This window comes from Podarcis liolepis (assembly GCF_965112155.1).
Source record: "Podarcis liolepis genome assembly, chromosome: 12".
NCBI lineage: Eukaryota > Metazoa > Chordata > Lepidosauria > Squamata > Lacertidae > Podarcis > Podarcis liolepis.
In genome coordinates, this window is record NC_139563.1 from 46408195 (window position 1) to 46422716 (window position 14522).

Genomic DNA, 14522 nt, shown 5'->3' on the forward strand with positions numbered 1-14522 from the left:
TGCAGGAGTGGTGGAACCCATACATTGCACTTGGAAGCTCCCATATTCAATTCACAGCATCTCAGGAAGGAGGACTGGGAAATCCCTCTACCTGAGACCTTGGAGAGCGGCCAAAATTATAGACCTCCACTTTGTATGACTGAATGACTTTAGCTCCAGCCAAAGCCAATCAGACCTTTCCTGCACAGCTAGAGTATCCAGACACTACAAACAATTTTTGTCTTTTTTTATTGAACAGAATAAATTAGCTTATGATCAAAGTTAGTCACAGAAAAATCTAGGCACGTGGAAAAAAGTGGAAGATCATTGGTTATGAAACAACTGTACACTGCGGACAATGTAAAATCAAGTATGACTGGAATTAAGTTTGCAGAATTATAACCACACCCCTTGATATGGTCTTGACGGCAAGTCAAGCTGCATTTTCAAAATATTTGTGGCATTTGATACCTGCAATCTAAGAACAACCAAATTTGACATGTGGATCAAAGCTCGTCCCCTCATCAGAATTTGCCCCATTATTATTATTATTATGATTGCCCTGAACTGCATGTATTGCTGTACAGGTTGTGTGAAAGGTCATATATTTCAGCTCTGAGTAGCAAAGCACAAACAAATTTACAAATTCATTGGTAGGTGTGTGCGTGTAAAATTCCAGAGTGGCCTTCTGGTTGCAATGGAGCCAAGGGGGTGCAAAGTTGAGAAGATTCCTGAAAATACCCATTCGGGGACGCCCAATTTTGGCCTTGCTCAAGGTGCCATCTTACCAAAGATTATCAGAGTCCAGAGGATACAACTCTGGTCACTCCAGCTAGCACATTCCACAAACCTACAGAAATGGGGTGCAAAAAGTGGCAGCCTTTTGAGGTGCCACAGAACAGCCTCCATTGCCAGTGTTGGGGTGCACCCCCGGTTTCGCACTCAAATTAGCTGAGCTTCGGAGAAGCACAGAGCTGGGAGACATTTAGGGCTGCCACCTTTGCCTGGCAAAATACCGGACAGGGCAGGGCGGTCGGGAGGCAATTTTCTCTCTCTTTCAGCTGGTGCTGATGTGACTTCAAAATCAATTCATTACAATCTACTGCAGCCTAACAGGCTGGCCTGTGGAATTTGTCACACGCATGAAGAGGGGTGCCAACTTGAATACAGGGGGGCTGGCAAGCCCCACCCCACATAACTGACCACATGACACGGTACATGCTCACCATTTGAATGGTAACGCACATCATCTTTTTGGGGGAACGCCCCCTCAAATGTTTTACTGGGAGTGGGGCGAAGGGACCTCGGCCCCTAGAAGTTGGTTCCTATGCACATGGATTTGTAAATCTATCTGTGCTTGGCTACCCAGAGCAGGGTTCAAAATTCCCATTGTTCCAGGCGTATTTTGCGACAGGGAATTTCCTTAGCAGTTTCTGAGCTCTGGGCACAGCCCTGTGCCAAAGGTTTCAGATTAAAACTGTAGAGTGGAAGGAAAGGAGGACCTTTTTCTGCCTCCCCACTTCCAGCTACTCTCTGAAGACCGGAGAAGAGACCCCCTTAAGAATATTGGGGGGTGGGCAAGGGAAGGACTGAACCATGGGAAGAACAAACACAGTATTTTAGCTGCAGTTCATTCATTTTCAGCTTTGTATTCTTGTTATAAAAAAACACGCCTAGGCATTCTGTTGTTGCGCCCACAACTTAGGTTTATGGTGCCATTAAAGCTGCTAGCTTTCATATCTCAGTTTCTAACATTGACCTTAACCTTTCACACACCCTTTCAAACACAGCCAGTTGGAGAGGATCCCTAACTTGGTACAGAGATAGAGAGGGAACCTGAAATTCAGAAGAAAACTTTATCAACAAAGGATGAAGCATTTTACACTAAAATTTCTGTATTGTACAGGACAGGTGGCAACATGGGCATAGCCAGGCCTCTTGTTTGGGGAGGGGAGAGGCCTTTTGTTGGGGTTGGCAGGCCTTTTGTTAGGGGGGCAAGCCTTTTGTTGTAGGGGCAGGCCTTTTGTGGGGGGGCAGGCATTTTGCTAGGGGTGCAAGCCTTTTGTTGTGGGGCAGGCGTTTTGCTGGGGGGCAAGCCTTTTGTTGGGGGGACAGGCCTTTTGTTGTGGGGCAGGCGTTTTGTTTTGGGGGGGCAGGCATTTTGCTAGGGGGGCAGGCCTTTTGTTGTGGGGCAGGCGTTTTGCTGGGGGGGCAAGCCTTTTGTTGGGGGGGCAAGCCTTTTGTTGGGGCGGCAGCCCTTTGTTAGGGGGCAGGCCTTTTGTTGGGGGGGACAGGACTAGGGGGGCAGAACCCCATGTGGTTTGTATTTTTATTGATTTTTATTGCCCCCCTTGGCTACACCCATGGGTGGCGCCCCCATTTCCTTCTCTTCTCTCTCCCCCCCCCCCCCCGGTTCTCCTGGCACCTTGTAGTAAAAGGCTGCTTCGTGGTAGTGGCCCCGCTGGTCCCGCTGCACCGCCATCTGCGCGAACTTCACCGCCTCCTGCTCCAGCTCCGCCGCTTCCATGGCTGGGTCCGGGCAGACGCCTCAGCGCGCTCCTTTCCTTATTCGCTGACGTCACGGCAGCCCCCCGACGTCTCCACCTATGGCCTCCCGCTCAGGAAGAGACTTCCCGGCAGCCCCTGCGGCGGAGGCGTCGACGTCGCGGTGCGCCTGCGCTCCTCCCTCCCCTCCACCTCCCGCTGGAGAGAGATAGGCGCTCAATCTTAGGGGCCCAGGTGTGCCTGTTGGACTACAACTCCCATCATCCTTTGCCGGAATGGCCAGAGATCAGGGACGATGGGAGTTGTAGTTCAAGGGAATCTGGGGACTCGAAGGCGGAAAAAGGCTCTGTTGGTTGGAGCTGTCAGGTGTGATCGAGTTGAGGTGCCTTTTTCCCTAGATGACCTCCCAACCCTATGATCCTGAGATTCTATGGGGAAATCCAGGTTGTTCTTGGTTCTTTTTTTAAAGTGTACCTGTGATTGACTTTTTATTACATATATACATGTAATATATAAATATATAAATAAAATATATAAATATGTAATATTTGTAATATATATGTATGTATATGTGTGTATATGTATTTATATATGTATTTATATATGTAATATATAAATATGTAATAAAAACAAAAAAATTATTTTTACTGTATATATACATATATAATACACACACACACACATATGTGTGTGTATATATATATATATATATATATATATATACACACAGTAAAATTAAATTTTCTGTTTTACAATTTAGAATACTCACTTAAACATCCTTAAAATGACTTCCCTTCTTCTCTTTCCACGGTTCTTTTTGCATATCATAAATCCCTGCACATTTTAGGTAAACTAAACCATTCAGTAGTCCATTATTACATCCATCAAAACTTATTTACACTGTTGAATTCATCTTAATGCTGCCAACGTTTTCAAGTGTACACAATCCCCTCCCCATATATTCATTAAACATTTTACAATCTTTTCTAAAGGTGTCTTCTTGTTCTCTTATTCTATATGTTAAGTCCTCGAGCTGCGCATATTCCATGAACTTATTACGTTTTCATATCCGTTGGAAGCTGTCCAGAGTGGCTGGGGCAGCCCAGCCAGTTGGGCGGGGTATAAATAATAAAACAACAACAATTATTATTATTATTAAGTAGCAGGGCGACCATCTGTGAGGACAATGTAGCCTCAGAGTTTGTTTCTGACTCAGCCTTTCTTTTGTGTGAAAACCTATGTCTGTCTGACTGTTGTTAACAAATACAATAAAATGTCAATAATTCCTATATTGGGGAGCATGGCTTGGAAAGAGTGGCTTACTGCAGCCATTCAATAGGATCTGCTGTCAATATTGCAGGTTAGAGAAGGAGCCGAGCAGGCGGGTTTAGATTTTCAGGGCCAGCTCATGCAATGCACCTCTTCTGTTGAATATCATTCAAATAGGCTTCCCAAACTCAACTGTAGGCAAAAGTCCTGTTTCCATTGATAAACTTGCATGCATTCGCCTCATTCTGATTGCTACCCAATCAGAGTCCCGCTAAAATCCTGTCTGTCTATTATGTTCACTATCCTCTTCACTTTCTGCCTTAGAGAGATGGAAATCGGCGTCCAACGGGAATCCGGAAGTCAGTTGCTATGTGTGATCGGGGCGTTATAACTCTATGGCCCAAAGTAGGAGAAACGTTACGTTTCTCCGCTACCGGGGAAATCCTTCCCAGACGCCTGCGCAGTCGGCAAAAGTGAAGTTCATCCGCCAGGAGTTCGCGTAGGGCAGCTCACGCTTGTTGCGGAATTCCGAAGGGAAAAGCGCAATGTCTCGTTGCTGGTCTCTGTTTTTTTCTGTGTGTAGTACCGGAGGTGCTTTAGTCACGTACGCAGAACCGCTTACGATCAATGGTTTATTTATTTATTATTTATTATTATTTTATTATAAATGTGTGTGTGTGTGTGTGTGTGTGTGTGTGTAACTTTTTATTGAGTTTTGTGAACAAGAATAATGCTATACAAATAAGTATACCAAGTTTTCTCATGTCATATGTATATTACAAAAATAGCATAATAAATTTTGAGTAATATCTACAACGGGCAGCGGGTGGCGCTGTGGGTTAAACCACAGAGCCTAGGACTTGCCGATCAGAAGGTCGGTGGTTCGAATCCCTGTGACGGGGTGAGGTTCCGTTGCTCGGTCCCTGCTCCTGCCAACCTAGCAGTTCAAAAGCATGCCAAAAAGTGCAAGTAGATAAATAGGTTCCGCTCTGGCGGGAAGGTAAACGGCGTTTCTGTGCGCTGCTCTGGTTCACCAGAAGCGGCTTAGTCATGCTGGCCACATGACCCGGAAGCTGTACAGTTTCCTGAATGGGGGCTTTGCAGTGTTGGGGTTTTAGACAGAGAAGAAGAGAGCTGATTAGCAGCTATGTCTGATTTTAATTAAAAATAATAATAATGAAAGACTAGGTGCAGTTACTGGGACCACAGTACATATTGCAATCCCCTGCATATGGCAACTCACTGAGGATTCCCATAGAGATTTAGCTGCTATTTTCTAAAATGTAAAGACCAGAAAATATGAGTTTGTAGCAAGCAGAGAAAGCCAGAATCTGTTCTATTTTTGCTATACAATGGCGAGTTTCAATCTAGCTACCCTTGTGGCCACTGGCCAATTGCACTCCCTCCACTACTTAGTAAAAAAAGCCCTACAGCACCATTACCCTATATAGAAGTGAAGTGGAAATTGGGATATTCTGTTTAGCAGAGTGTCTTTTTTATACATATAAAAATGTCTTTTAGCGCATGTTCTTTTTGAGCGTGTTTTGAATACGTGCTGCATGTCCATAAACAGTTTGGATTTTATGAGATCTGGTAGTTGCCAAATCAAACGAGAAGCCTCGAACCCCAGTCATTGCTTTCACTACTCAAAGGCTCCGAAAAGAGGAGCAGCTGTCTGAGGAACTGGTTCCAGCGCGGCGTCATCCCTTGAGAATGAGGAAGATGGAAAAGATTGCTTATCCTGAAGGAAAACGTTGCAAAGCTGCAAGCTGGTCTTTTCAAGCTTCTCTGGAAAAGCTACTGTTTATGTAGGATAGCCAAATGTCTGCTATTCCCAAGCTAGAGTCACTGGACTATTCAAACGTACTTAAATTTATAGCTAAGGAACATGGAGTAGGTCAGTTTTAACGAGACTTGGGATAGTCTTTGGAAGAAGATTGTTTGCACTTGGAGTTCTCCCTAAAGCTCAGGTTTTAGTTTTGGTCCCCTCATTGTATCCATTGCATCTTCCGTAGGTAGAAGAACCAACAATCCCAGCTGGAATTTCTCTTCAACCGGTGTCTGCAAGGGTCTTTCCACAATGGGTGGAATTTCTGTGGGGACAGAAGGTCGCAGCTGTTCATTCCACCATCACAATTTGGTTTAGCCCTCCCAGCAAATCCTCCCACCAGTTTGGCTGCTAGAATCGTTGCATCACTGCTCAGTTCCTCCATCTGCTTGGGGCCGGCTCACTCATGAGACAAGATGAGGCAACTGCCTCGGGCGGCATGATCCACAAGGGCAGCAGATTCGACCTCCAATGAATACACTGCCCCCTGCTGCCGCTGCAGCGGTAGCAGAAACAGCTCTCCCTTGGACGTGCTCCTTGGAGGCTGAATTTGCTGCCTCTCTAGCATTCTCTTGGCAAATAGGAGATGCTGTTGTTATAAAAAAATTAAGGTCTTACATATATATAATAAATGTTCATAAATGTACCAAGCAAACACACACACATATAGAGACCACATGTCTGAAGCTCACAGAAAAAGTCCTGAAACCAGTTTGTCCCTCCCAAATTGACCTCAAATATTTCCCTGCAAGGTCAAAGGGAAATGGAAAAGCCTCCCCATTGTCTTTTCGTTCACAAATCCTGGTGTGTCTGTGTATGAATAGGGTGAGCCTGTGACCTGGATTCAGGAATAAAGTAGTTATCACAAAAGAGTGGCCAAATGGCCCAGGTAATGCAATCAGTGATCCATTATCCTGGCAGACAGGAGAAAAACAGCGCACTCAGATTTCTGTTGTAGACCGCCTTTTCTGTGATGTAGGTATGATGTATCTGGGGTAGTGGACTTGGGCTACACCTCTTCTGTGATGAATGTATGATGTTTCTGGGGGTGGTCTTGGACTCTAGGGCGGGCAATTTAAAATGACTATATGAGGCTCTGGGTCCTCCTCCTCTCTCCTGTGTATGGGGGAGCACCCTGTTGCAACAGTTAATAAAGATCAGGCTTACTAGCTGCTTTGCTTCTCAATATTCTCTGGTTGGTCTCTGTTATTTTCTCCTACCGATAGGGAACCTACAAAAGGACTCTATATGGGCTCTTGGGTACCCCAAAAGGGGAAAGGAGCAGATTTATTACTTATATCACTGTTCTCCCCTCATTCTTGTTCCTGATGTAGATCTTTATTCGCCCTCCTTGTTCCTGATATAGATCTTCATTCACCCCTTCTTCTCTGGGGTGTGTGCCATTTTATGTGTGAATCAAGCTCATTCTACACTTAGTACAGGACAGGAATTGTATATTATAATGAAAGATTGAAGATGAGCTATGGGAATCCAAATGGTTAATCTCTCTAGTGCGGCAGTATGCTCTGCGTTACGCAGTCCTCTGTTTGAGGGGTTTTTTTGGTTGAAGTCTGGTTTAAAGATTTAAAAAAATCTGAAAGAGAGAAAGCAGGAGGAGCCTGGAAGTTACCCATCAACAACGGTTGACACCTGGGCAGCAGGCCAAGCAGGTAAATGGGTACTGGGATCTCAAGCTGACTCTGAAATATAATGGCCAGTATCCAAAGGACTGGGACTACTAGATATCAAATCAAATAAAATGCTGCTCATGCAGTTCTGCAAGCGGATTCAAATAGTGCAGGCACAATGAACTGTTCTGCATGCAGAATATAATGGGGCGCAAATTTCTTTTCCTTGCACAAGGGTATCTTCAGTATCAGTTCTTGGGTAAGCTGCTTGCATAAAGAGAACTGTTTATTTATTTGTTTAATGTTTAATATTTATTAAATTTGTCAGTCGCTTTATTTTGCCCAGGGCAACCCAAAAGCAACTTAAGTAAAGGTAAAGGGACCCCTGACCATTAGGCCCAGTCATGGCTGACTCTGGGGTTGCGGTGCTCATCTCGCTTTATTGGCTGAGGGAGCCGGCGTACAGCTTCCAGGTCATGTGGCCAGCATGACTAAGCTGCTTCTGGCGAATGGAAACGCCATTTACCTTCCCGCTGGAGAGGTACCTATTTATCTACTTGCACTTTGACGTGCTTTCGAACTGCTAGGTTGGCAGGAGCAGGGACCGAGCAATGGGAGTTCACCCCGTCGTGGGGATTCGAACCGCCGACCTTCTGACCGGCAAGCCCTAGGCTCTGTGGTTTAAGCCAACTTACAACCAAACAAATAGACAATAAGCCCCACATAGATACATTGAAGCATAACAAAAGTAGTCATAAACAATGAATAAAATATCAAAAAGTACACAACCAAACTGAGCAATTTCCACATAAATCATGGATACAAAAAATAAAGATACAAAAAATAATACCAGTAACAAAAAAACCCCCTAAACAATACCCCAACCCAAGAGTTTGTTGAGCAGCCTCAGCTTTTGTAGTTGGAGTCCGTTCTCCCAGGACAGGTGGGAAAAGGCCTACAAGGCAGGGAGCAGCTTTTCCAGGGCTCACAGCCAACTACCATTGCCTAGTACTTTCAATGAGACAGTGACAACTCGCTGTAGCTGGACTGGAGACCAGGCTGTGCAGTGCAGAAGTTCTCTTGCTATACTTTTTTCGCACTGCTGTTTAAAGTATCTGCATCCTTTCTGAAGTGGAGCAAAAAGGCTAATGTACGGTTTAAACCACAAGGAGCACCGACAGTTTATAAATTACATTAGCTAAACTAACACAGGATGAGACATAAGTAAATACAGGAAGGGCAATTCTGCTGTGGTTACACAGTCAGATGAGACCAATATGTCAGTGTTAGCTAGCTATATTGTCCTAAACTTACCCCGTCTAACCTGTGGCAAAAGTACCGTATTTTTCGCTCCAGACCACAAGACGCACCTAGTTTTTGGAGGAGGAAAACAAGAAAAAAAAATATTCTGAATCCCAGAAGCCAGAACAGCAAGAGGGATCGCTGTGCAGTGAAAGCAGCAATCCCTCTTGCTGTTCTGGCTTCTGGGATAGCTGCGCAGCCTGCATTCGCTCCATAAGACACACACACATTTCCCTCTACTTTTTAGAAGGCAAAAGTGAGTCTTATAGAGCAAAAAATACGGTATATTCTTTGTTCTAAGCAACTTTCCTCAAGAAACAAACTGGAGGGAGAGTACACACACACACACAGAGTTTATTTATAATTTTCATTTTTAACAAATAAACACTTCAACAACAACAACAAAAATTAAAACAATTCTTACCTATCAAACCTCGGCTTCCCTTCCCCTCTTTCAGCAGTTCCGTGGATTTACTCTCTCTTTTTCTTCTTCTGCATATCCCAGTTAACTCTATTTATTCTTTTCCTCATCTGTTTCATATATGTTTTAGAAACGGCAAGTTTTTACAATAGCCTTGCTAATGTCTTCATTTGTTTACAATTTGTTTTTAAATACTCGATAAACGATTTCCGTTCCTTAATAAAAAGTTTGTGGTTTGATTTCTTCTTCTTCCGGTAAGTTTCACCATTTCTGCACCGTCCATTAATTTCTGTAGCCATTCTTCTTTCATCGAAACTCCTCCTTTCCATTTTTGGGCAAATGTCATTCTCGTGGCAGTGGTTGCATACATCAAAACTCTGATCCCATAATTCCCCAAAGAAAAGCTTTTGTGTTTTGTTTTGTTTTTACAAATGTTATCTTAAACATCTTTTTCAATTCATTATATATCATTTCCCAGTAAGCTTTAACCTTATTACAAGAGAAAAGTACCTTCTTTCCCTCTGCATTTCCAACACATATTCGATTTTGATTCGTACATTTTTGCCAATCTTCTTGGTGTCAGATACCATCTGTACAATATAACATTTTCATATAATTCTCTCTTAAACCATAACATGCTGTAAATTTTATATGCATGTTCCACAGTCTTTCTGGAAGGAGATAATTAGGATTAATTAGCAATAGGAGTTGGCAGGATGGTGCTTCTTAATCAACAACAACGATTATACCCTGCCCATCTGGCTGGGTTTCCCCTTTGAAAACTAATAAATACTACCTTTTTAAAAGAGGACTGAACACATTTTCCTGATCTTCCAAGTATTGCTAAATACTTCATTTAAAGAACATATGGCCTCTTCTTAAGAGGAAACCTTTAACACAGTATTAGGCAATTGTAATGGGAATTGGGGGTTGCTCGTGCGTAAGTTGCCGCCACTCTCGGTGAGGTTGCCTGGATAAACCTTTCCCTGGCTGGACAGTCCTGATTCCGCGTCTGTCTCAGTCGCTGGCAGAATCCGTCAGTGGGTGCTTCCTGAACTTCTTCCAACATAAAAGTTCCTTGACGGATAGTCTCCGCCTAGCCTCCCTGCGCGGAGGTCTTCTGCGCAGGGTGGGTGTGGGCAGTGGAGGACCAATGCTCTCCCCGCTGGTCTCTGGCGAAGAGTCCTGGAGCGATCCCTCCGAAGCCCGCCTCTGCCCGCCTTTCTCCCTGGTGTAACGCTGATTTCCTTCCCCGGTTACTAAGTCCCCTCTTTTCCTGCTGGGACCTTCTCCGGCATCGCTCGGGAGCCCTTCCTACACTCCTGACTGCGATGGCAGTTCCCTGACAGTAATACTCTTATTTTTCTGCTAAAGTGATGGACTCATGTTTCAGATGGACTTTCCAGTATGAACACCCCCATCATTGCTGTTGATGTGACGTTCTGGGAGAAATGAGTTGGTTGCAAGGTTGGTGTGGTGCAAACACAAGTCCCAGATCAGTTCTGCTGGTATGTCTGCACCATGCTGGCCTTGCCTCTCCCAGTATGCCACAGTCACGGCAGTGGAATGAGATTAAACAGGTAGCACTGCTCTGAACCACCAACCACTACTGGTACAGGGAGAAAGCATTCCGCCACATCTAACTACAGTGGTATCTCGGGTTACATATGCTTCAGGTTACAGACTCCGCTAACTCAGAAATAGTGCTTCCGGTTAAGAACTTTGCTTCAGGATGAGAACAGAAATCGTGCTCCTGCGGCGCGGCGGCAGTGGGAGGCCCCATTAGCTAAAGTGGTGCTTCAGGTTAAGAACAGTTTCAGGTTCTTAACCTCCAGAACGAATTAAGTACTTAACCCAAGGTACCACTGTATTCTATGTTTGAGACCTGGATCAACACCCCTGTTGTTTTTTAAACACTTAAAATACACACAAACACAATTGAATGTTTCATCTAGACTGACAGTGGAGAACCGCAAGACAGTTTTGGGGAAGCCACACCCACCTGTCAATCACCTGACATCATGTGGCATCAGGCATGGGATAGGGAAAGCTATGCTGCAAAGGAACAATCAGACCAGCATAGCTTTCCCTATCCCATGCCTGATGGAAAGAAGACAAAGTCCCGACCAGAGAAGAATGGCAGGTTAAATTGATGGATTAAGTCAAAATGGCAAAAGTGATTGGAAGAATCAAAAATCAGGAAGACCAAAATGTTAATAAGGAATGGGGAAATTTTTATAATTTATCTTAAAAACCATTGTAAACAGCTAAAATCATTAGTGGGAATGGAATAACACTTGTAGTTTAATATTGAATTTGGGATATAATGGAGATGTAAAAGACCTGGATTATTATAAAAGATGCAGGAGGAAATGGTTAACAAAAGGACCCGCAAAGGGGAGGAGGGCAGTCCAGGAGATTCATTGGAATCTTGTTTTTATGTTGGTTGTTGGATAATTGATTGTAAAACTTTAAACTGAAAAACTAAATCATTTTTTTAAAATACCAAAACTAAAGAACAATCAGGAGAAATTGTGGTCCTCAGAAGGTCAGTTGTACTGGAATCTGGCCTTAGGGCTAAAATAGGATCTCTGATCTAGACCCTTAGGTAGCAAATGGTCACCCAGGCACTCAGTTTAGGAAATTTCTCTGGCTTCCTAGTATACATCCAAGGGATCTATTTTTATTTCATCCAGACTGCATTCTCCTTTTCTCTCTTGAAGGACCAGAGCAGTAGAATAGTAGTGCAGCCAGAATGTCCATGTCCTTTTTCACTTTTCCTGCTTGGTTATGATGGTCACAAGTTACCTCTGCATCCCATGTTCTTCCTTTGATCTTAAATTCTTCAGTGAGCTTTAATAAATGGCAGGTGCCTTCCGCCAAGTTTCCCCTTCTTGCGGCACACAAGGAAAGCTTTAAAGAAAAGATAGGTCAATTAACACATCAAACGGTGTAATGGCAATTCGTTATGAACAACCGCTTTGATCTTCTTTGATCTTCTTTGTTTACTATGTTGCTTCCAGATTTCGAAGTATGCTCCGTATAAGTTCGCTAAATCCACAAATCATGTCCCCTTCCCAGCCTTTGTTGATCTTAACTAGATAACGCATTTACTTGGAAAGTTCTGAAACACAGAAAGGCAGCTTAAAGCAACTTCTAAAGGGAGTCTTGTGGCACTTGGAAGACAGTGGCCAGATACGCCCGGGTCCTGGTGGTCCCAAAGAGCTAGAAATCCACACCTGTCTTTTAATTCAGAGGAGCTATGGCGAGTCCCTTGTTAAGTATAGTAATTTAATTCACTGAAATTGTAAATGCTTCTATGCATTACTATGTGGGATGGCCTGGGATTCGGACTCGGAGGCTGAACCTGAGGAATCCCAGCCTGCACAGAAGTCCCCGCCTCCAGAACCAGCTGAGCCGGGGCTGGGGCCTGAGCCTGAAGGGTCCTCACCTGCGCTGGATCCTCAGGTGCAGGCATCAGCTGAGTCTGCTCTGGCTCCTGAGGTGATGGAGGACCCATTGCCTGCAGGTGCTCCACTCTCAGCCCCATCAGGGGAAGCTGAGGTTGCCTCTGGGTCCGGTAACCCTCCAGCCTCTCCTGAGCTGCAGAGGCTCAGGGCAGAGAGGCGGAGGGAGCTAAGTTCCAAGAGAGGCGAGTCACCTGTGGTCCGGAAACTGAGAAGCTTCCTGCAGCCAATCGGGAGCTGCGGAAGCAGCGTCGGATGTTCGGGTTCCAAAGAACGTTCGCAAACCGGAACACTCACTTCTGGGTTTGCGGCGTTTGGGAGCCAAAACATTCAAGTTGCAAGGCGTTCGAGATCCAAGGTACAACTGTATAGTTTTACAGATGGGGAATCAAGGCAGAGAAGTGCCTGTGGTCATTGAAGGAGTCAACTGGGGTCTTGTGTCAGATTTGAAGACCGGCAAGTGAATATCTTGAATTCATAGACTCGCATTACTGGCAACATTTTTTAAATTATTATGAATCCTGCATACATGTCAGAGAAAACTTTTCCTTCTGGGGCAATCCAGAGTTTACGCAAGAGACGGAGAGTTCTGTCTCAGAGGGATGGTCTTGGGAGGCGGGCTCCCAGTCTGTTTCCAAAAGCACAACTGGCTGCTCACAGCTGGAATCTTTGAAGCTTTTGGACAGTCCTGAGAGAGGATAGATGATCGATCATATGGACCACTAGACATAGACACTGCACAGATGGACCTCTAAGAAGCCAGGTGAGTGCAATATTTAGGATCTCCTTCTCCATTAATTTGCAATTGTTATGCGTGTGTGAGGGAAAATATAAACTTTACGCTCATATAAACTTATACGCTCATATCAGATCCCAAAAGAAATGGGTGTCTTTCTTCACAGAAAGAAGAAAATGATTTTTATGGCTTCACAGAGACATTTTAATGTTGTTTCCCCCAAAAATGTACTAATAAAATTTCTGAAAGAACTTTCCCATGCATCACTGATAAGACATTGGCTAGTGCAAGATGTCTCGTCTTATCTCACAGAATGTTTAGACTTGAGATGCATTGCAAGTTAAATGTCTAGTTCCAATTGATTTATTCTGGAATTATAATATAGCAATCTGAAGAGGTGAGCGGTAGGTGGAATGGACAGGGCAGACGTTGTTCCTAAATGCTGCTGCTGCTTTGAGAAGAAATATAAGGTTTAGGAATCCGCTTTTTAATATACTTTAGAGAGAGGCAAAATGCTGGACATTTGAAGCTCTTCACGAAATTCTTTTTTGCATTTCAGGGCTTTTAGCCTTTGCAGACGACTCTGTGAGGAAGGACGTTCGGGAAAAGCAAGCGTATACAAGAAGGAAGTTTTCTCCAAGTAAGAGGAATAATTTATTCAAACGGGATGTAATTGTACTTCAGCTTGCCACTAACGAGATGATGCATATTTTCAGGAAATGAAATAAATAATAGAATGTTTGCAGGAAGCTGTAAAAGGCAACCCGAGATCCTGATGGTCTGTCTGGTGTTGGGATCTAAGTTCCATCTTAATACAAAATCATAGCGATTGTTCTTCAAGTGTAAATTATCATCCAGTTAGGAAAAAGATGAGGGAATTCATATTGGTAAATCCAAGAATACATCAGAAAAAAATATGGCTGTATGTTCAGTCTTTAGCAATAGTGGGAAGGTCAGGGAAAAAAATTCAACCCACCTTTTTAAAATGTAGAATTTTATTAGTTTTCATAGTTTCAAACAGGCAAGAACATCCACAAGTACATCTGTCTTTTTACATCCCGAAAGCTGTTGTAAAAAGAAGGTGGCCTGAAGTTTATTTATTAATTATTTTTGGTTATAGGATCTTTTGCCTGCCCTTTACCTCGTCCTAGGGCAAGTTTTTGTGTTTTTACCCCCTCTGTCAATCTTAAAACCTGAGAGGGTCCAGGGAAGGAAGCAGTTTTTCAGATATTTGGGCCTAAGTCACTTAGGGCTGGAACATTAATATGAGCATCTTAAAGGAAGCCCAGAAGTGAATGGACAATCACATACCCTCCAACATTTCTCTGATGAAGATAGGGACGTCCTATTCAAAAATGATGATGATGATGAGGATTATTATTTTGCT

At 43.8% G+C, this 14522-nt stretch overlaps 2 protein-coding genes across 2 annotated transcripts in view; one reads left to right on the forward strand and one right to left on the reverse strand.

Annotated features, from left to right (window-relative positions):
• Nucleotides 1–2659, reverse strand: part of CAPN7 (calpain 7) — a 42987-nt gene extending 40328 nt beyond the window's left edge. Inside the window, exon 1 of the mRNA XM_083468104.1 lies at nt 2405–2659. Within this exon, the coding sequence (XP_083324230.1) occupies nt 2405–2506 (102 nt within the window). The 5' untranslated portion in view covers nt 2507–2659. The remainder of the gene's footprint in view (nt 1–2404) is intronic.
• A 10371-nt stretch (nt 2660–13030) lies between these two features.
• LOC310690351 (collagen alpha-4(VI) chain-like) overlaps nt 13031–14522 on the forward strand; it is a 95717-nt gene continuing 94225 nt past the window's right edge. The window contains exons 1-2 of the mRNA XM_083469110.1: nt 13031–13162; nt 13695–13775. The gene's annotated coding sequence lies outside the window, so the exon portion shown is untranslated. The remainder of the gene's footprint in view (nt 13163–13694; nt 13776–14522) is intronic.